At 37.6% G+C, this 21,976-nt stretch overlaps 1 protein-coding gene across 1 annotated transcript; it reads right to left on the bottom strand.

The window, feature by feature from the left end:
- Window positions 1-11,606: 11,606 nt before the first annotated feature.
- On the bottom strand, window positions 11,607-12,020 carry LOC136200936 (peamaclein). The gene is made up of 2 exons (XM_065991436.1): window positions 11,924-12,020; window positions 11,607-11,846 (listed from the first exon to the last, which is right to left on the bottom strand). Exons 1-2 carry the CDS (start codon window positions 12,003-12,005, stop codon window positions 11,662-11,664), a joined length of 267 nt encoding a protein of 88 aa, XP_065847508.1. The 5' UTR covers window positions 12,006-12,020; the 3' UTR covers window positions 11,607-11,661.
- Between the last annotated feature and the right edge of the window lie 9,956 nt (window positions 12,021-21,976).

Here is a 21,976-nt window from a genome sequence, read left to right on the forward strand (position 1 = left end):
GGCGAATGGATTATGCCTAGCATTTTCCTCATTCATGCGGAGCACCGCAGCTCGAACTCTATCATCAAAATTCTCCGGACCCGCCCTAGGGCGTCCTCTCCGTGGAGATCTACTTGGAAAAGATGAAGAGCTGGATCCAGAAGACGGATCCGATGGTGATCGTCCGCCTCCTCCTCCACCTCCACCTCCTCCACCCTATCCGCCCGGGGGGAGCTTGACCGTTATCCCCTCCATGGCCTCCTAAGGGAATGTGCCCATCATCCCCTTGGTGTGGCGATGGCAGTGGCCCATTCGAACGTGGTGTCTCTACTGGCCTTTTGCTCTGTCTACGTCCAGTAGATGGGGGCGATCTACCCTTGCGGGAGGATCTCATCTTTCCATGCAAAGACGTCTTCTGCCTCATGGAGAACCTTGGTGATTGCTTCTTTAATTTCTCCCTTGAGCCCTTTAGCCATTCGTACCTATTTTTCATCCGCCATAAGGTACATTTCTGTTTCGCCGTCATCAATCTGTTAGATACTGGCGGATTGGCGATCGCCAATCGTTCTCCACAGGCATGAGTAAGGATACCATCTCCGAGGCGAATGCCGGGGCTGTTTTAACCTTAAACGGGCATTGCAGATCTGCCCAATGCTCTTTGCTTGAAGCCATTTTGGCCAGGTGATCAGCCTCTGTGTTGGATCCTCGAGGTACATGGATTAATTCCCATTTGGTATCTTTGGCTTCGAGGTGATTTAGCAGTTTCTTAACCTCTTCAACATATTTGGCAAGAATGTCATTTTTTACCTCAAAATTTTTGATCACCTGGTTGACCATCAGTTTGGAATCGCTGTAGATCACGATCCGCTCAGGAGTGATCTCCTTTAGCAGGCGTAGTCCTAATATCAAGGCCTCATATTCAGCTGCATTGTTGGTTGCGAGGAAATCCAATTTTGCGGCATAGTGTAGCTTTATATATTGGGGACCTTTGATCACGATACCTATACCTGCGCCTTCTGCCGAAGAAGCCCCATCGGTGTACATTGTCCATTCCTCGACTTTAGCCTTGGGAAGATTCACTCCCTATTCGGTGAATTCATTCACAAAGTCTGCCAAGACTTGGCTTTTCAGGGCTGATCGGCTTTTATAACGAACACCGAACTCGCCTAGGCGGATTGCCCATTCCATCAACCTTCCTGAAGTTTCTGGCTATTGCAAAACTTTCCTCATTGGTATACTTGTACGAACTATGACAGTATGAGCTTGAAAGTAAGGCCTGAGGCGTATGGAGGTGGTGACGATGGCCAGTGCCATTTTATCCAGCTTGGAATATCGGGTTTTAGCATCTTTTAATACTTTGCTCACGTAATAGATAGGATATTGCTGGCCCTCTTCTTCCCTTATCATGACCGTGCAAATAGCCTTATCTGTAACTGAAACATACATGTAGAGATTCTCACCTTTCAAGGGGCGACTCATAAGGGGTGGTTCCGTGAGAAACCGTTTGATCCCCTGGAAGGCTTTCTCGCAGTCCTCGCTCCATTCAAACACCTTTTGCTTCTTGATTACTTCATAAAAGGGTTGGCATCGTCGGGCTGAACATGAGATGAACCTGCCCAAGGCTACGATACGCCCATTAAGACGTTGCACTTCCCTAATATTCTGTGGCGCTTTCATCTCCAAAACTGCTTTGATTTTATCAGGGTTTGGGCTCACTCCCTTCTGGCTAATCATGAATCCCAAGAACTTTCCATATGTTGCCCCAAAGGTACATTTCTCCGGGTTCAACTTAATATTGTGATGTCGGAGTACGCCCAGTACCTCCTTTATGTCATCCGCATGCTTCTCTACAGTGGTACTCTTGATGATCATATCGTCCACATAGACAGAAAAGTTATCACCTTTGCTTCCGTCGAATATTTTGTTCATCATTCGTTGATAGGTTGCACCCGCGTTCTTAAGCCCAAAGGGCATGACTTTGAAGCAATAGGTTGGTTGGTGAGTTACGAATGAAGTTTTGATTCTATCCGAAGGCTCCATTGGGATCTGGTGATAACTCGACTTCACGTCGGTGAAGGAGTATATGGCATGTCCCGCGGTCCCATCTACTAGGATATCAATACACGGCAGGGGGTAGTTGTCTTTGGGACAAGCTTTGTTGAGATCTGTGAAGTCAATACACATGTGGTATGATCCGCCTGCTTTCTTGACCAGAACCACATTCGCCAGCCACTGTGTATAAAGTACCTCTTCGATGGCATCCGCCCGTTTGAGCTTGGTGATCTCCTCTTCTATCACCTTCTGCCTTTCAGGGCCATGGTTTCTCCGTTTTTGCGCTACCGATACCGCGTCCTTGTCGATGTTGAGTTTGTGAGTGATCACATCTGGACTAATCCCGGGGAGAATCTCATCTTTCCACGCAAAGACATCTTCTGACTCATGGAGAACCTTGGTGATAGCTTCCTTAATTTCTCCCTTTAGCCCTTTAGCCATCCGTACCTGCTTTTCATCCACCATGAGGTGCATCTCTGTTTCACCCAAGGCCATTGTGACAAGCTCTTCCTCATCCTCATCCTTAGACTGTGGGCGAATCATTAACGATGCTGAATACGTCTCCTGAGCCACTTTTTGGCTTCCTTTGATCATTACACCTCCCTTGGCCGTGGGGATGTAAAGAGTTAAGTGGCGTATGGAGATAAGGGCTGCAGCTTCGGAGATAAAGGGTCGCCCAAGGATGATATTGTAAGCTAACTGGCCATCTAGGATGGAAAATTCCAGATCTCCTTTCCAAATTTGATCTTCATCAGCTAACTCACAATCTAATGTTACCTGGCCTTTTGTTTGGATGGTGTGTCCTGTTACTCCTAGAATGTCCACTATGGTGGTTTCCACTTGAATTGGGTCGACCATGAGCTTGGAAAATGCTCCTCTTGTGATGACATTGCATGAACTCCCAGTATCAATCATCACTCTTTTCATCTCCCAGCCTTCCACCATCATAGTAATGACCAGGGTGTCCGCATGAGGAGAGATCTCCGGACCGGCATCTGCAAAAGGGCGATTAAGTGATGCCCTGTCTAGAGCAGTGGTTTTTGCCTTTTTCAACACAGGTTGGTACCCAGGTCCGCCTGCTATGACATTGATGGTCCCTTTTGCCTTCTTCTTTTGATCATCTCTGGATCTATCACCATTTCCCTTCTTGCCATCATTTTGGACGAACCGGTCCAACTTTCCTCTCTCGATAAGCCTTTCTATCTCTCTGGCCAACTCCCAGCATGCGTCTGTGTCATGGCCATTTTTCCTGTGGTATTTGCAATAATTTTTGGGATTTTTCCTGGTGTTGGTGTACTCCCCCCCTTTTGGTTCGGGGTATGAAATGCTCCGCTTATGCTGGTTGTTCTCAATCCACATTAGCACTTCGCTTTTAGAGGCATTGAGCGGTGTAAAGGACGACACAAATGCCGATTTGTTCTTAGAGCCCCTTCGTCGGCCTCTAGAGGATGAATCCTGGTGCTTGTCCTTCTCTCTATCTCGATGGCGAGATTCACCTTTGTCCTTCTTAGGCGGAGACAGTGACTCTCGGCGGATGTCATCTACCTCCATAAAGTCCTTGCATCTTTCAATTAATTTTGCCATATCTCGAGGCTTCTTCCGAATTAAATCTTCTTGCAAGCTTTTGTGGTGTTTTTCACTAGAGCTTCTACTGCCATGGAGACATCCACATCAACAATTCGTATACACAATTTGTTGAAATTGTCTACATATTCTCGAAGGGTTTCATTCGTTTTCTGCTTCAATTCAAAAAGCTTTCGTGATTTGACCACTGGAGGAATACATCCGGCGAATTTAGCACAAAACTCCCTACTCAATTGATCCCAGCTGTCGATTGATCCGGGAGGTAAAGATTGGAACCAATCATAAGCGGGGCCTCCTAAGGTGGTGATAAACATCCGGCATAAGACCGCCTCACTTGCACGGTTAAGGCTGAGCAACATTCGGTACTTTCTTGCATGGGCCTCCGGGTTGTCCGCACCCATGTAAACGGGTATATTAGGTATTTTAAAATTCCTCTCCGTTTCTTCAGCTTCGATCCATGCTGTAAAGGGCGAATCATGATTGGCGAATGGATTATGTCGGGCATTCTCTTCATTAATGCGGAGCACCGCAGCTCTAACACGATCATCAAAATTTTCCGGACCCGCCCTGGGGCGTCCTCTTCGTGGCGATCTACTCGGAGGTCTCCTATGGGGAGATCTACTTGGAGAAGATGAAGAGCTGGAGCCGGACGACGGATCTGATGGTGAACGCCCACCTCCACCACCCTATCCTCCAGGAGGAGCTTGGCCGTTATCACCTCCGTGGTCTCCTGGAGGAACGTGTCCATCCTCTCCTTGGTTTGGTGGTGGCGGTGGCCTATCCGGACGTGGCGTCTCTACTGGCCTCTTGCTTTGTCTACGACCAGTAGATGGGGGTGATCTACCCCGACGGGAAAATCTCTGTCTCGGGGGCGAAGGTGATTTCGACCGCCTGCTTTTCCCCTTTCTCCGCTTTTTGTGCCTTTGACCTTCTGATCCGCCTTCGGGGAGACTCAACCGCGGGCGACTTGGGATACCTGATCCGCCCAGATTTATCCCTTGGCTTGCGGATCCCCCAGGAGGAGTTTGGTTATCCCTTCGACTTCCTCCTGCTCCATCAGAAAATAATTGCCGATTGAGTGGCGGGTTATTACCTGCTACGGTAGTAGTCACCATGGAATCCGTGGGTTGAATTTGGAAGAATGAAGAATTATGGGCGTCTGATCCTATAGCGGCCTGTTGCCATTGAGATGACATAGGATTTGTGCGCCGAAGCTCTGGTACTATCATGAACGACCTTAGGCGACTTTCCATCTTAGGGCCAAACGCTCTTCATATGGATCCCGCACATGTTTCAATGAATGTATCCGGCGACATACTCCTTCCATCCTGCGTCGCAGGAGTGCTGATATCAACGCGTCCAGCGCTAGTTACAGGTTGGCTTGATGGTGTTACCAATGGTGTTTCAACCCCCGAGAAGGGGTTCTGTTCTCCATTTGTCATATCTTTTTAACGTGAACGAAAACCCTTTATTTGATTAAGGATCCACGTTCACCGAACCAATTGATGACTAGTGGAGAATTTCCGATAGGTTTCCGTCTCTGTGGGGGCATCGTTGGGTTCGACGGGGGGAAACTCCGATGCCAAAGTCAGTATAGAAGAACAAGAGAGCAAACTGAATTGACAAAGGGTCAGTGAATGTGTACCTTGATAGCTTGAGATGCAAGCTATATATAGTAGTGAAGTTGTAACCATTAGTAACTAGAAAGTCTCCATTAATGCTCCATTAATGGCGGTTACTGGTTTCCTTTAAGTATGCATGTTAGCTTATTGATAGCTTATTAATGGTCTTTATTGCGGGATCGGCTCAGCTGTTTCAGTAGCGGATTGAGAGGTGTATAGCGATTCGCCTCATAAGTTCGCCCGCGGGTCTCTTGTGGTGAGGTGTTGGTGATCCGCCTGTCGGATTTCCTTGCTCGATACGCCCTGATACTCCAGTGTCAGGTGATCAAAACGTGGTCATTCTAGGTGAATATCTCTTTTGATCATTGGGATAATATCTCAATGTTATCAATATATATATATATATATACATATATATATCAAGAGAAGGGTTAGAGATTACTCAGTAGACTTATCCTGGTTCGGCCTCACCGCCTACGTCCAGTCCCCAGAGTCCCTCCGGGCTTTTTCAATTCACTACTGAGCTCTTTAAAGGTAGAGCACAAACTGTTTAAAATAGCAACTGAGTATGCAAGAGTACCGTCCTCTATTCGTCTACTCAATCCTATGAACCACTGAACACTATAACCGAGTGCTCAGATTTTCTCTACCACTGAACACTATAACCAAGTGCTCAGATTTTCTCTACCACTGAACACTATAACCGAGTGCTCAGCTTCACTCTTCTAACCTTTACAATTGATACAAGATTGTTCTCACAAAACGAAGAAGACTTTAGATGAATACAATTCACTCTAGACTTTTACACAATGATTGGAATTGGGTGTAAGAACTTGCTTTTTCTATTCAGACAGCTTCTCTTTTGAATTTTTGACTTAGTGAAGATTCTTCTTGTCTGTTTTTCTTGTATGTGTTTGGCAATGATCCAAGTGATGAACTTGTCCATTTATACTGAATTCTGAAGCTTCAATGATTTGAAAATCCGACATATCCGTTTGAGAAGAACGGTCTTCTTCGTCATCATGTGGTCAGCATTCAAAATCGCAGGCCAATCCTATCTTCTGATTTGCGTAGGAGGCAGGCTTGCCAGTTTCGTCTTCTTGCGCCAGGTTCGTCTTCTAGCGCCAGGTTTGTCTTCTAGCCAAAATCCAGACGGTCCATGCGTCTCGAAAAGATCCTTGATCATATTTCCGAGGCTTCTGATTTGTTACAGAGATTTGTCGGACCTTGTCTTCTAGTAAACGGATCATTGGCGCTGACTTGATCTTTACTCAGCTTGACTTAGCGGCGACCTTGAAAGTTTCTCAGCATGACTCCGTAGCTTCGCCTTCAAGCTTTTCTGAAGAAGACATTTCTTTTGCAACGCTGAGTTGTATTCCACTCAGCTTCTGCTGTGTGATCTACTTATGCTGACTTTGTTCTGTCTTTCTTTTTATGAACACTTAGTTCCTGTTCTAGTCAGTTTACCTACTCAACATTGAACAAACATATTAGTACAATTAAATCAAAGCACTTAAATTTAATTGTCTTAATCATGGGATTAACTTAAATAATTTTGTCAAATCAAAATCATGTGGAAAGGTGTTTCAACACCTTCCTCATTTTTTCGACTTCAAGAGCCCCATTATAAGAAGGTGCTCGTTCCTGAATTACCTAAATTTCGCCTTGGTAACGAGATCTCTTATTTTCCTTCTTCCTAGGTGCTGAATCCCGAGGCATGTGATTGACGTTAGCTTGGTGGGCAACTCTGGAGGGAGCCCCCCTGGTCGATCAGCTTGTCAATCTCCTTCTACAACTGGTTGCATTTCTTCATTGAACGCCTGGATGATTTGTGATATTTGCAGTATAGTTCTTTGTCAGTCTGCGACTTTGGTGGCCTCTCTATAGAAGAGTTGTGTGATTGCCCTGTCTTGTAGGGCGGTGGGGTGAATACTCTATCTGAATAGTGTACTTCACATCATATCGAGCGACTTGACTTGGTTGTGGATCTTGGGTCTGCATGGTCTTCCTCTCACCGGGGTAGGTAGGCAAGAGGAGCCTCATCACGGTTGCTTCTTCTTATGTCTCTAGAGTCCCGGGGCTGCTTCCCCTTCTCCCTACGCTTGTAGTCTCCTTTAGCTTTGTCTTTCTCAGATACCTCATATCATGTCGATCGGTCACATTCATCATAGCAGACGAAAGTCTGCGCCATGGCCATGAGCTTTTCGAATGAGTGGGGGACCTTACAAAAGCACTTTTGCTTCAGGCTCACAAGAAATTCCCATTGCTAGTGCATCGTGGGAGGCCAAATGATGGAATTATTGAGAGGAAGTTCTCCGTCGGGATAGAAATAGGTCTTTTAATAGATGAAAAGAGTCGATTGACTCAGGGGCTAGACCTTTGTACCATTCCTACACACTTGCAGACATAGTGGTGGGGAAGACTTTGCACATTATGTCACAGCAGGAATTTTCACATGCACCTTAATGAGCAAGTGAATTTGCTCATTCACCGTTAGATATAGGCTTATTAAATCTAAACCTTAGGATGCTTTGAATCTCCACCTTAGGATTCTAATTTGCCTCCAAGGCGTGTTGTGCGGCCCGTACTGTTTGATGTAGTTCACAGACTCAATGACCATCGGGCACTCTGCGTTCTTGTGCCCACCGCTACAAAGCTCACACTTTGCCACTACTTCAAGTTTCTGAAACTGAGCCACCAAGAGGTCCATCTTCTCAGTCAGTGCTGTAATCTGTGGATCAGGTTCTACAGATGCACTTGGGGCAGCGACTGCAAACACTCCCCTCCTCTGACTTGGCTTCTCTATCTGCCAATGTGCACTCCTCTCGGCCAGCTCCTTTACCAGACTGTAAGCTTGAGCTGCCGTCTTGTTGAACATATTACCTCCCGCTGCGGCATCCAATGAAGCTCTGCTAGTAGAAGTGACACCTGAATAGAACAGGTCAACAAGATGGTGCACCTCGAAACCGTGGTGGGGGCACTTCCTCAATAACTTTTGAAATCTCTCCCATGCCAGATGCAGGTTCTCACTCTCAAACTGCCGGAACGAAGTGATGTCGCTCTTGAACTGTGCAGTCTTTGATGGCGGGAAGAACTTGGCCAAGAATGCGGCCATTGTGACGTTCCAATCCGTCAGAGAACCCGGTGCTAGTGAACTCAGCCAGTCTGTAGCATCATCCTTCAGAGAAAATCTGAACAACTTCATGAAGACTTGTTCAGGTGTAACATCTTTGTACTTGAAGGTGCCACAATACTCCATAAATTTGTTGAGGTGTGCGTTGGGATCTTCATGGTAATCCCCACCAAAGTGACCCGAGTTCTGGATCATCTATATCATCGCCGGTTTGATATCAAAGGAAGCTACCGTAATCTCGGGATCAAGGATGCTTGAGGTCGCAGCCGGCCTCTGTGCCTTGAGCAGCTCCATAATAGACCTTTCTGCCATTAGTTCCTCTACTCAAACTTCCTCGGGGATTGTTGTGTTGAAGTTCTCGTCGGCTCTTTGTCTAAGCAAGGCTGCCTGGCGTTCTTTCCTTAACCTGCGAGAAAGATGGTCTATATCAGGATCAAACCGTAATGGAGAATGACTCCGAGAACGTCGGTTCATGGTAAGCTAAACAAATGAATATACCGATCAAAATTAAACTAATCAAAATTACAATAGTCCCCGGCAACGGCGCCAAAAACTTGATGCTCGTAAAGTATATAGCAATAAATAGGACAAGTGAATCCTATCGCAACAAGTAATACAGTACTTAAGCACGAGATCGAACCACAAGGACTACTATCCTAATCAATCAATTCAAAAGGTAATTTATCTGTTTAGCAGGGTTGAAAAGCAATATTGTGTTTAATCTAATAAAATAAATAACTAAACTAAGAAAGCAGGAAACAGAACTAGCCGCAGGGTGGATTGTGATTAATGATAGTTACAACCTAGGAGAGGGAATCCATTGGTTAATTCCTATGAATGGGTTTATAGGGGTTCAGGTTTAAGTTCAACTAGTGATTGAAGGTAATTGCCCTAAGTGAAAGACTAATGTGATCAGTATTGTCCTTCCTATTCACATGCATTCGGATGAGGGCTTGATTAGGCATATATCCTAGGTCATGTGAAGCATTAGGTTCTTTGGCAACTAAAGCTAAAGTCGTAGCCCAACCACAAAGCCTCATTCCTAGTGGTCTCTAGTGAAGTCAAGTTCATGCAAATTCGGCATAGACGATTCCGTGGTCAAGATTTCATCTATCTATGATCTATTTAATGTCAGGGTTACAGGTATTAGACACATTATATACATAAATAGGCTAGTTGATCATTATCAATGATCATTCTAGCATAAATCTTGTTTCTAACATTACCTAGGCATAAAGCACGCATAAATTGATCGAATCAAAAGCGAATTCCTTAAACCCTAAACCCTAAACATTCATAACAATTTTACCAATTTCATCCCCATCCCTGATTGGATGGGGATTAGTTCATAGACAAACCAATCATAATAAACATGCAATTGAGGATAAACGAAGGCATTCTTGAATAAATGTAATAAAGATTAAGGGAAGGAGAAAGAAATTCTAAAACCCGTTTGTCTGATTACAATGTAAACAAGGTAGATCCTCCACCCTTTGGGCTGTTCTTCAAAGAAAATAAATCTAAAACTACAAAGTGTTTGGAATTAAAGCTGAAAAGAATGTAAAAGTGGCTGCAAAAATAAAATTGTGTGTCTCCCGAAGAACTGATTTAAGCTGCCTATTTATAGTCGTAGGCAGCAAACCTAGGTCTTCCGGGGCTACAAACGTCTTTTCCCGCGTTAAACAGGTGTTAAGAAGACCTAAATTTCGAGTTTCCAGCTAGGGAGAGGCGTTTTTGTGCCTCTCCCGCCTCGTCTCGTCGAGACAGCCTAGTGTCTCAGCGAGACAGTGCCTGTCTCGGCGAGACAGGCCTGTGTCTCGACGAGACAGGCAACCAAAGGGGCAAAAGACCGGGTTTTTCTCTGTTTTGGTCCCTGAGCTTCCGAATTCCGCTCCAATGGTCTCTGATGAATCCCAAAAGTGCTTCGACGGTCCCTGAATTGTCCGGAATTGCTCTAAAAGGCTCGGGTCTGGTTCGGGAATGCTCAAATAGGCCTAAAAACACCTGAAAACACAGAAAACGCCATAAATACTCGAAATTACTTATTTTAAACTAAAAGCTAACAAAATGATAACAAAACTGAAAGGAAATAAAGCAAAAATGAACTAAAAGGGGTCTAAAAACCCTATACAAATGGGAGCTATCACCCGACAGCATTGGCTATTCCCTTTTGCACATAATTTGCACTTTTATGGATGGGATTTAAAATCAACTTTTATATATTTTATATGGCAGTCTTGATCACATGCACCTTCATATGGATATAGAAAATTTAAAAAACCTAATTTGAATTATATAATAATTGCATTTGAGACTCAAATAAAATGAACCAAGCTTTTAATTGAATTTAATATTTGACATTAATAAACTGTATTGTTATTAATGGTTAAACTATATTGTTATTAATGGTTGAATTATATTGTTCCATTTCTTACTGTACTTGTCGTATTTTTAAAAAAAAAAATTAATGGTTCAATTACTTGTCGTATTAATAAACTGTATTTTCATCTAATGAAGCTATATATATTTTCAAAAAAAAAAAATTAATGGTTCAATTTTTCACATTTAAATTTAATAAGTATGATATGTCAAATTAAAAAATCAAAACTCAAGAAAATACACAAAAAGATAAAAAAAAATACATTTTTAAAAAATGTTTGTTTATTTTATTTTTCTTTTTATCGTATTTGTCTTTTTTATTTTATCATATTTGTCTTTTCTATACGTACTTTTTTCCAAAATCAAGAAGTCTCGACTTTTCTAAAAGTTTTGAACTTCTGTTACTTCAATAGTAAACAACAGATAATCCAAAAGGACCGTAGTATTAGACAAGAAATTGTTTTGAAAACTTAGATTGTAAACTAAATTGACAAGCATCACAATTTTGGTGTTTTATCCGTATTTCTAACTACAATTATGTAAGCATGAAAGAAACATGAGAGCTTGTCTCCAAATAAAGACATCACCAACGTTTCTATATAAACCCTACAGATGTTTGGGATGGAGGAAATTAATATTATTTTCCTAAAACACGTAGAGAGATTTTTAATAAGTTTTAATAAGCTAATTATTATTATTTTTTAAACAAAAAGAACAAATTTCATTAATGAAAATCCGAATATAAACGAAATAGTAATCCATTCGGAGAATTCTTACTCAAGAGCTAAGGCACGGAACAACCTATAAAACTAATTAATTATGCACTAAATAACTCGAAAACACAAGACAGATACAGATACAGCGGTAGAAATAACCATTCCATTGATATCTGTATATAATAAGAATGGAAAATCAAGGGCATTTGGGTTTTCCCTTAGAGTTCTTGATGTCCCTGTAACAAGGGCACTCGTCCTTATTCCCGTAAGTTCCAGAGGGCACACACTTGCATTTTTCGCAGCATATTCCACAGTACTTCAAGCACCGATCTTCAACTCCTGCTTTTGAGCATCTCACCTTACATTTCGAGTCACAGAATTCTGCTTTTCAAAAATAAAAAGATAACTATCCATTTTCATTTTCATGTTAAAGTAAGAAAAAAAGAAAAAGAAGATACCTGAACCAGCCAGTGTGACCTCGAAATAAGAGGAAGTTAGAATCAGAGAGACCAACAAAAGAGTTCCAAAGACTGCCTTCATCTTTTTTTCTTTGTAAAGAGTAAGAGAAATGAAGGTGGAGAAAAGATATTTATATTGCCAGAAAGGGTAGGTGAAGGTGAACGGTTACTAATCCCTAATTAATTAATATGATCACAGCATTTTACAGTCTGTCATGTCCTTTTTTCTTAATTATTTACTATGCTTTCCTCTTAAGAATTTGGCAATTAAAACGCCTAATACGTGAAGCTAAGTTTTGTTCAATTTCGTGAAGCTTCTACTCTCTCCACATTTTGCTTTTTTAATCTCCAAACTTATTTGCCTTTTTCTTTTTACAATTTTTATGCAAGTTTTTTGGTTGACATATCTCATTAAGCTAAGCTAATGAGCTTGAAATGTTTACAATACACTCGATACTATTTTAATGAATCAATTTATTAAGTTGATAGCAGTAATAATTGATATTGGTAATGGAGACTCCGAACATCTTGCTGAATTTTCTATATTGAACCTGTAAAACAGAACCAATGGTTACAAAGAGTCTGAGTCGGGCAATTCCCTTTCGATATCTAAATCAATAGATGTGGTGAAGGGTTGAAGAGTATGGCTAATCGTAAATTGTACATACCATGATAGTTAGTCATATCTTTTTATTTATAAGACATGAGTTGAAACCTTCTTTCTAGGAATTCTTTTAGTATTAGGACTCATTCACTTATTAGAAGTCTGGTTTTAGGAGAAGTTCTCTATAGTGTGGAATCTTCGACCTAGCCGTATGAAGTTCTTTTGAGAGGAGACGTTTCATAAAAAAAAAAAAAAATTCTATTAATGAAAGATGTAAATCCATTGGTTATGGAAGCTTTTCAATAGATTGAGATATGTGGTGATGATCTAAAGGTTTAAAAAAAAATACATGTGGCTGATTCATTTAAATGATATCAATAATTTGATTATAATTTCCAATCTGTACTTGAAACAATTAAAACTGTTAGCTAAATGAATTTAAAACCAAAGATCAATAATATAGAGAGAGATGGGAATTAATGTGATAAATAGGGATGGTTAGATAGAATAGGAATAGGAGTGGAAACTGATTTAATATTTCAAGTGTTGGCATTTGTAGGTATAGATGAACAAGTGTGTAGAAAGTAGAAAATAAAATGAATCATAGAAACAGAAGAAAAAGAAAGAAAGTGGCAAGAATCGGCGCCGGCCACCACCAGTTTCCTCCACTTGTAGCGACAGCTCAAGTCACCTCTCTTTCACGTACAAAATCCACTGTCCTTTTCTGGGCCATAATCTAATTCTTTTCTATTCACAATATTCCACTTCTTCCTTTTTCTTTAAAAAGGTTAGGTTACTCTCACAATAATACACTCTATTTACACTTATTCATTCTTTATGTAATGATATGCAAAATGATATTTATCGGTCAAGTATATTACTCTCATTTATATATTAACTCCAACTTTAAGAATATCTTATACATTAGGAAATAAACATTGACATGTGGAGCAATGAGATCCTTCAAATAGAGCGGCAACATGGAACATTACGTACTTTCGGATTCAAGAGACTTTCACAAATCATTTCTCCATTAAGAAAAACATGGCAGCTAGTTGAAGTCATCTCTTACTAGAAGACTCCTTTTAAAGAAAGACTTCTCCTAAAAGAAAAAGGGTTCTTAGAAGAAGAGAAATCGGCCGGAACATTATTAAATAGAAAGTATGGTAAACCTAAAGGTATATTAACATTATCACCCCAGAAGTACTCCATTACCTTAAAGGTATGTTAATATTATTACTTCATGAGTACTCTGTTACCTTCAATCGTTAAAATCCTTACTTACTTGGGTGTCGGAGTGGGTTCGCCGAACTCCAACCCCTCTCTGACTGTCTGTTCTGTCTTGTAGGTGAATCGGACACGAAAGGTGCTATAGAGACAAAGTTATCATTGGTGCGGTGAACATAAACATCGGAGAAACACATAATTTTTAGAACAAAACAATGGTTCTAAAAGGAAATCACACTCACGGCGGGCCTATATGATCTGAAAGTTATGGAGAAAATAGGGAGAATCCGGGCACTAGGAACAACTATAGCCTCAATATCAGAGGTTAGTGGATGAAATCGCCGGTCGATTCTGCCAAAATCTAGGGGAAATTCAAAAGGATATGGATGACATCAAAGCACCACATGCGACAAAGATAAAATGAAAAACTAAAAAAAGCACAAGACATCATGTAGAATATTCAAAACAACCGGAAAATCCAGTCATTAGCCATCTCGACCATCTAAAAGGTATGACTAAAGCCCATCACCGAGGAGAAGGTGGTCCAAATCACATAGTCCATCCAGACGAGAGGACTTTGAGGCTTCTAGAGAAAGGCCCCGACATCGCTCGGTAGGAAGAGGCAAAAGCGGAAGGCAACATCCCCACAAGCGTAGGTCAGCCATAGAAAAAGAAGAACAAAATAAAAGATGAGGACGCAGATAGAGCCATTAGTAAGAAGGAGATGTACGAGATCATCCGAAGGAAAGTCTATGAAAACAAAGATACTCATAGTACATACATCAGGATTTTAGCCTTAACAGATATATGTACGCCTTTAGCTAATGTTCAGAGGATTTCAGATACCCACTTTCAGTCAGTATAGGGCACCGGGGGATCCAATAAATCATGTTAAAAAAAATTAGAAAAATCATGGAGACAACAACAGCTACCGATGTCATCCTCTGTTGTATTTTTCCCATAACCCTGAAAGATTCGGCAGCTTTGTGGTACGAGCAACTCCTTCCAGGTTCTATTCATAACTTTAATCAAATGGACACATCTTTTGCGGACCACTTCATGACCTCCATTCATGAAGGCAAAAAAATGCAAGACCTAAACAAAATGATCCAAACTGAAAGGGAAATTTTAATCTAATTCATTAAACGTCTTCAAGTCTTGGCCATTCGGAAGTTAGAGGAGAGATAGATGTCATGGTTGACAATTACCATACCCACACACTATAGTAGAGCATTATTATCTCCAAATCTTGAGATTTTTAAGAGCTGATAAAAATGGTAAAACGTTACACTCGATGGGACGAGCACCAGCGAAATCCCTTACTCAAAAACCAATAAAACCAAATAACGACAACAAGTCATAAAGAGAAAGAGAGAGTGTAATGAAAAAAGTCAGCAGCAACATTAGGTGTCCAAACACATTATTTAGGGCAGACACTATCCATTAATTATTCTTTGAAAAACTATTTACAACTATGTCAAGTTATAATTTTAGATTATATCAAACTAGTAAAATCAGTACTTTTAATATATTTTAAGGATTAGAATTTATAAATTAGAAGTCTAGAATATATTTTTTAGGATTTATAATTTATGAATTTGAGTCTAGAATTTTTAAATTTCGGTTTAAATTCATAATATATAGAGAATAATGATATATTAAGAATGAACTTTGGTGATACGACTTATTTGTAATTTTTGTACTCATGTATTTGACCCTAATATTTATATTAAACTTTTTTGGGAAAATTACATAGAAATTCATGTTTTAGAAACTATTTACAACTATGTCAAGTTATTATTTTGGATTATATCAAACTAGTAAAATCTGTACTTTTAATATATTTTAAGGATTAAAATTTATAAATTAGGACTCTAGAATATATTTTCTAGAAAAGAAAAGGGATCCATGCATATATGATAGGGAAAGGGAAAGCATAATTATTAATTAGGGTAAGGGAGACACTAAAACTAAAATAGGTTCCATAAGTGTAAAGTAAACAAAAGAGAGATCTAAATCCATGAAAAGTCAGATTCAAAGCCTACTGTTTATGTTTTATGTGTTTAGCATAGCATTTCCTGTGTCCACAGATTGGATTTATGTTTTTGTTTTGCCCATTTCGTTTGGTTTGCATCCTCGTTTTTAAATGAGAGTTTTAAAGGTTTGATTGGAAATCTCTTGTTTACCTTTTATACATAAAAAATAGTTTTTTTTTTTACAAAAGTTAATAATTCTTGCTTTTTGAAAAAATAAATTTTCCCAACAACAAACAACGGATAAATCAAACGGGCTCTTAATCTATAAAAGGCATCCGGTAAGTTCCATAATTCTAAACATAATCCGTTTGATTTCATTGATTTTTAGATCGGTATAGTTTTTTTTTATTATTATAAAAGAGTATCAATGTATGTTAACAAAACTAATGACTTTTATATTAGCACTATCAATTTACCGTCGATAACCTCAAAATAGAAAATTAAATAACTAAATTTATTTAGCACTACCTTTACTATAAAATCATATTTTCAAGTTTACAAAATTATCATTTTTTTTTGTTGTGCTTTCTCTTTTTAGAAATTATAATCAAATAATCTCAAAACTAAAAACTTAAAAAGTTAAACTTAATTAAAATATTACCCATTTTTTAAATTTCTAATTTAAAATCGTTAATGGTTGAATTGAAAGTATATAACTAAACATTCCTTTTTTTTTTTTATAGAAATGCTAATATTTCATTAAATCATAAAAATTAAATCATAAAATTGTAAGTACAAGATGAAACCAGTAAGGAATAAAACTTTACAGACATATAGGCTAAGCCTAATACATAGTCCACTAAGGCAAGAAAATAACTATTAAAAAAAGAAAATGACTATTAAAAGTAAAAAAAAAAAAAGTCATTAAAGATACATTAAACATAAACAACATTTGAAACATATATAGATCGTAAATCCAAATTCGTCGCAAAGCAACTGTAGTTCAATCTTCAGCATTTGAACCATTCTGAACCTTCGGATCTAAGTCTTTTCTTTTGCAACCACATAGATTCATTGATCTACGGATAAGATCTACAGTTTATGTTCTTGCTAACACAAAAAAGGTTACAAAAATCGAGAATTTAACCAACAAGCACAGTTCAAACGGATTCAGAGGTACGATGAAATATATATGATGTGTAGATCTAGAGAGAAGGTCTACACCCCCTCCTTAAATCTTGTCCATTTTGTGATGTGTTTATGAAGCGAATAATGTGTAATTTTAATTAAAAAGAAAAAGCAAGACGAGAATAAGAAAAGGGAAAATACATTTCTTAACATCAAAGCAATTAGATTTGGTTCGCTAATACTCCTTCTAACTTGTTTCTTTTATTATAATTAGAGTTGTCAATAGCTAAAGATTCTCTATCCATATCCAATATGCACAAATTAAATTGGTTATGAGAAGTAGGAGGACGGTAATTGAGAATGTCTTTCTCACTTTGCACGAATCAAATCACATAGCTCTATGGAAAATCTCTAAAATTATTATTAAAATTTGGCTAAATTATACCATGATCACTCAACTTTGCTAATTTTCACGGTATAACCACTAAATTTCAAAATATAACATAAAATTGATATAATTTTACATTTTCTAACATTATGGTTATTAAATTTTAACTAACGTTTCAAAATGACTGTTAACGAGCTCAAGATGAAAATATTAATGAATTAAAGTTGTTTAAAATGATATTTACCATGAAACTACATTTTTTATTTTACAAAATCACCATTTTTTTTGAGGTTTCTCTCTCTAAAATTACAGTTTCTCGCTCATAACCAAACAACGCAAATAATCTCAGAATGAAAATTTTGAAGAATTAAAATTATTTAGAATATCATCAATTCTTGGAATGTTTTATTTTGAGATTGTCAATGGTTATTTTGAAGTGTTGATTGAAATTTAGTGGTCATAATATTAAAAAAATAAAAAGAATAACAAGTTGAATGAAAAAATCATATATTATCTAATTAATACTTATTATTTATATTTTCCTACAAAAAAAAATACTTATTATTTATATTTAATATTTATTCTTTTTTTTTGGTAGAAAAGGAAAAAAAAAATATTTAATATTTATTCAATTAACTATTTGGTCTATTTTTTAACCGTTATATTTAGCATAATTAGACAGACAGAAAACAATAGATTAAGGCAAAAACCATCCTGAAGCCCCTGATCTTTCATTGTTTGGTGCATTAAGCTCTCGATCTTTCATTTAGACACATTGAGCCCCAAAACTTTCATTATTTGGTGCATTAAGTCCACCATCTTTAATATATGGGTGTATTAGACCCTTCCGTAAATCAATTTATATATGAGTGTATTAATGGTCTGTTTGGTTATGTTTATATTACCGCATCATTTAGTATTTTCTCTAGACACTGCAGCATTTTGAAGCTTTCCACAAAAAGGACTTTTTTAGAGATTTTCATAGTTACTTGTTATCGATAAAATTATTCTTCTTATTTGCACATAATGTGTTTCCTTTTTAACATTATTTTTATTTTTGGAACATAATTATGGAAAAACAATATTTTGTTTCGTTCAATAATTTTTTTATTTTTTATTTAAATTATTTTTATTAAATTATATAATTAATTTTTTATTTTATAATTTATTTGTTGATTAATTTAAAACATGTCCATATTAAACATTATAAATACTAACAACAACATTTCAGTATAATTTTATCAAACACTAATAATTAAACAGCTAATAACAAACAGCCAACGACAACAACAAACAGCTTACTACAACCGCAAACAACTAACATCAACAACAATATCTATTAGCTAACAATTGAATTAAACAAGCCCTTAATACACCTATATATGAATTGATTTACGGAATGACCAATATACCTATATATGAAAGATCAAGGGTTCAATGTGTCTAAATGAACGTCAATGACTTAATACACCAAACAATGAAAGATCATATGCTCAATGTGTCTAAATGAAAGATCGAGGTCTTAATGCACCAAACAATAAAAGATAATGGGCCTCAGGATGCTTTTAGTCATAGATTAACATGACCATTTTGTATCGTACTATGACTGTTCGGTTAAAGATTTAAAAAATAGACAAAATGACCAAATGGTTAATATTGACAAAAACTATAATCTTTATAATGTGTTTTTTAAAATAGAGAAACTAACAATGTGTTATGTAAAAATGTAAGGATTAATAAATTATTTACCCCGAAAAAAATATGTAATTGATATATTTTTAGCTTTGATATATATTTTTATTTTATTTATTATATTATTTTTATTTATTCAATTAATAATTATTATCTAATTAATAATTATTATTCAATAAATAATATGTATTTAATTAATTAATTAGTTTGTTAATGAAAAAATGATATATTAAATAAAAAATAAAGAGAATAAAAAGTTGAATGACTTATAAGATCATATAAAAGGTGGCTTGGTAGCTAACAATTAGAATGATTTGTAGGTAGAATAGAAGAAGGGAGTTGATTATTGATGATATCTTATAAGGTGCTTTCATTCTATTTTTATTTTTGCTTGGAAGAGATTGTAATTGCGCAGTTAATAGTTTAATTAAAGGCTGGTTATCGATGAGGAGCCGAAGATGGACATCCCAGTAAAGCTGGCACCCCCGACTTCAATCCCATGACCTCCGAACCAATATTATTAAAAGAGAAAGTAAAAAATCCGAATACAAAAGAACGAAAGAATAAAAAATACAGAACATGATCAAGAGAAATGGTAAGAGCACCGTTCTCCCCTATTATGAAGAAAAGCCGATTCACAGAAGTTTGGAATATCATCCCACCATGTAAAACTAGAAGCTGTCCGTCCAAAGTTTGCAAGCGAATCCGCAACCTGATTACCTTCGCGGAAAATATGAGAAACAACACAGTTCATGGCTTCAACCTGTGTCAAACAATTTAACCAATTTTGTCTAATTACCCAAGGAACCGATGTGGATTTGGATTTCAGCATCTACACTACATACATAGAGTCGCTTTCAATCCAAATCTTCCGCCAACCTTTGTTGTAAGCCAAATCAATAGTATGAACAGCCGCAGACAGCTCAGCAAGAAAGGCAAACGAACTGGTGATTGGGAAAGCAAATGCTCCTAGACACAAACCAGTACTTGAGCGAAAAATTCCTCCGCATCCGGCCGATCCAGGGGAACCCAATACAGAGGCATCCGTGTTAATCTTCGTCCAATCCCTTGGAGGAAGCTGTCAAACAATTGGGATGATTCGCGGCGGCCCTTTAGCAAACCTTTTAGGAATCCCGAGCTCTCCCAAAATTTGTGTTTCCACTAACGAATTCCAAGTAGTACCCCGGCCCGTGTGAGAAGATTCTCTCAAAGCTCTCCAAATGCATCTTAAAACCAGTTAATAGTTTAGCTATAAAGGTCTTGTTTTTTTTATGTTTTATGTTTTGATGATTCGGTTGTTAAAACTTGGTTCCTGAGTAGTACAATGTTTTCGGTGTAATTTGTTCTTGCTTAATTTTTTTACATATGATCATTTAAAGAAAAAAAAAAGATTTAAGGTAAAATAATTAGAAATAAAGAGTTAATCTCTTATTTAGAGTAATTTTTTAAAAAAAATTACCTTAATAGACCTGGTTGGGAAATATTTTCCTAGAAAGTACTATTTCCAACCATGGTCAAATTTTTTATTATTATAATACCCATTACGGGGCTAAGGCGCCGTAATGGGTATGTTGACAGGAATCTCACAAGGGATTCTTGTCAACAACGGGGCAGTGACTTTAAAAATTTATTTATATAATAAATCTTTTAAAATTTATATAATAAACTTTTAAAATTTATTATATTATAAAAATAAAATTATAACTGTATCATAAGGATTAAATTTGTATAATTTATACGTTAGGACTAAATCTGCACTTCGTTTGAAACGTTACGGTTAAATATTTAGTGCATTACAAACATATGAAATTGTGTAAATTTAACCCTAACATTTTAAGAGAAGTGCATATTTAACCCTAATGTATGAAATTGTATAAATTTAATCTTAACGTTTTAAGTGAAGTCTAGATTTAACCCTAACGTATTAAAATTGTGCAATTTTAACCGTAACGTGTTTTCAAGCAAAATCAATTTTAACCATGCGCTACCGAAAATTTGAAAAGACTTGTTTGACTGTTATTTAGCTACATCAGCCCTTTTAAACCAGTTTTTCGATAAATTGAAACAGTTTCATATATATTTTTTTATAATTATATTAATAACACAGTAGTGGTGAAGCTCTTAGCCGAGTGGTTGAGAGCTTACCTATGTCTTGAGAGGTCATGGGTTCGAATCACATTCGGGTCTGGTGAGGATTTTTCTTTCTTCTTTAATGTAAGCGCATTGCGCAATTTTTTTAAAAAAAATATTTTAGACAATTTCAAAAAAAAAATTGTGATTCATTTATATGTAGTAGGTTTAGTTTTTTTAAACTGTGTAAAATATTTTAATGTGTTATTAATATAGTTACAAAAAAATATACGAAACTGTTTCAATTTATCGATAAACTGGTTTAGAAGGTTCGATGTAGCTAAATAATAGTCAATCAAGTCTTTTCAAATTTTCGGTAGCAGCAACAACAACAACAACAAAGCCTTAGTCCCGAAATGATTCAGGGTCGGCTAACATGAACCATCATATAAAACCGTGAAATCAAGTCGTGTCAGCAACACAAATTCGCTCCCTCCACTCCGTCCTATCCACTACCATATTTTCCTCAATTCCCAGTAAACTCATATCACTCTCGATCACCCTCCTCCAAGTTTGCTTAGGTCTTCCCCTACCCTTCACCACTACATCCCTTTGCCACTCTTCGGTTCTCCTAACCGGCGCATCAATCGCTCTACGTCTCACATGGCCAAACCACCGTAGTCGGTTTTCTCTCATTTTATTCTCAATAGATGTGACCCCTACTTTTGTTCTAATTATTTCATTACTCACCTGATCCTTGTTGAAACACCTTTCCACAAGATTTTGATTTGACAAAATCATCCATGATTAAGAGGCAATTAAATTTAAATGCTTTGATTTAATTGTACTAATGTGTTTGTTCAATATTGAGTGCAAAAATATATATATAAAGTAAGACAGGTCAGAAGTCAGCATAAGCCAAAAGCTGAGTGGAACGGAACTCAGCATGAAAGGATAGAAGCTGAGTA

Source organism: Euphorbia lathyris, chromosome 7, assembly GCF_963576675.1.
Source record: "Euphorbia lathyris chromosome 7, ddEupLath1.1, whole genome shotgun sequence".
NCBI lineage: Eukaryota > Viridiplantae > Streptophyta > Magnoliopsida > Malpighiales > Euphorbiaceae > Euphorbia > Euphorbia lathyris.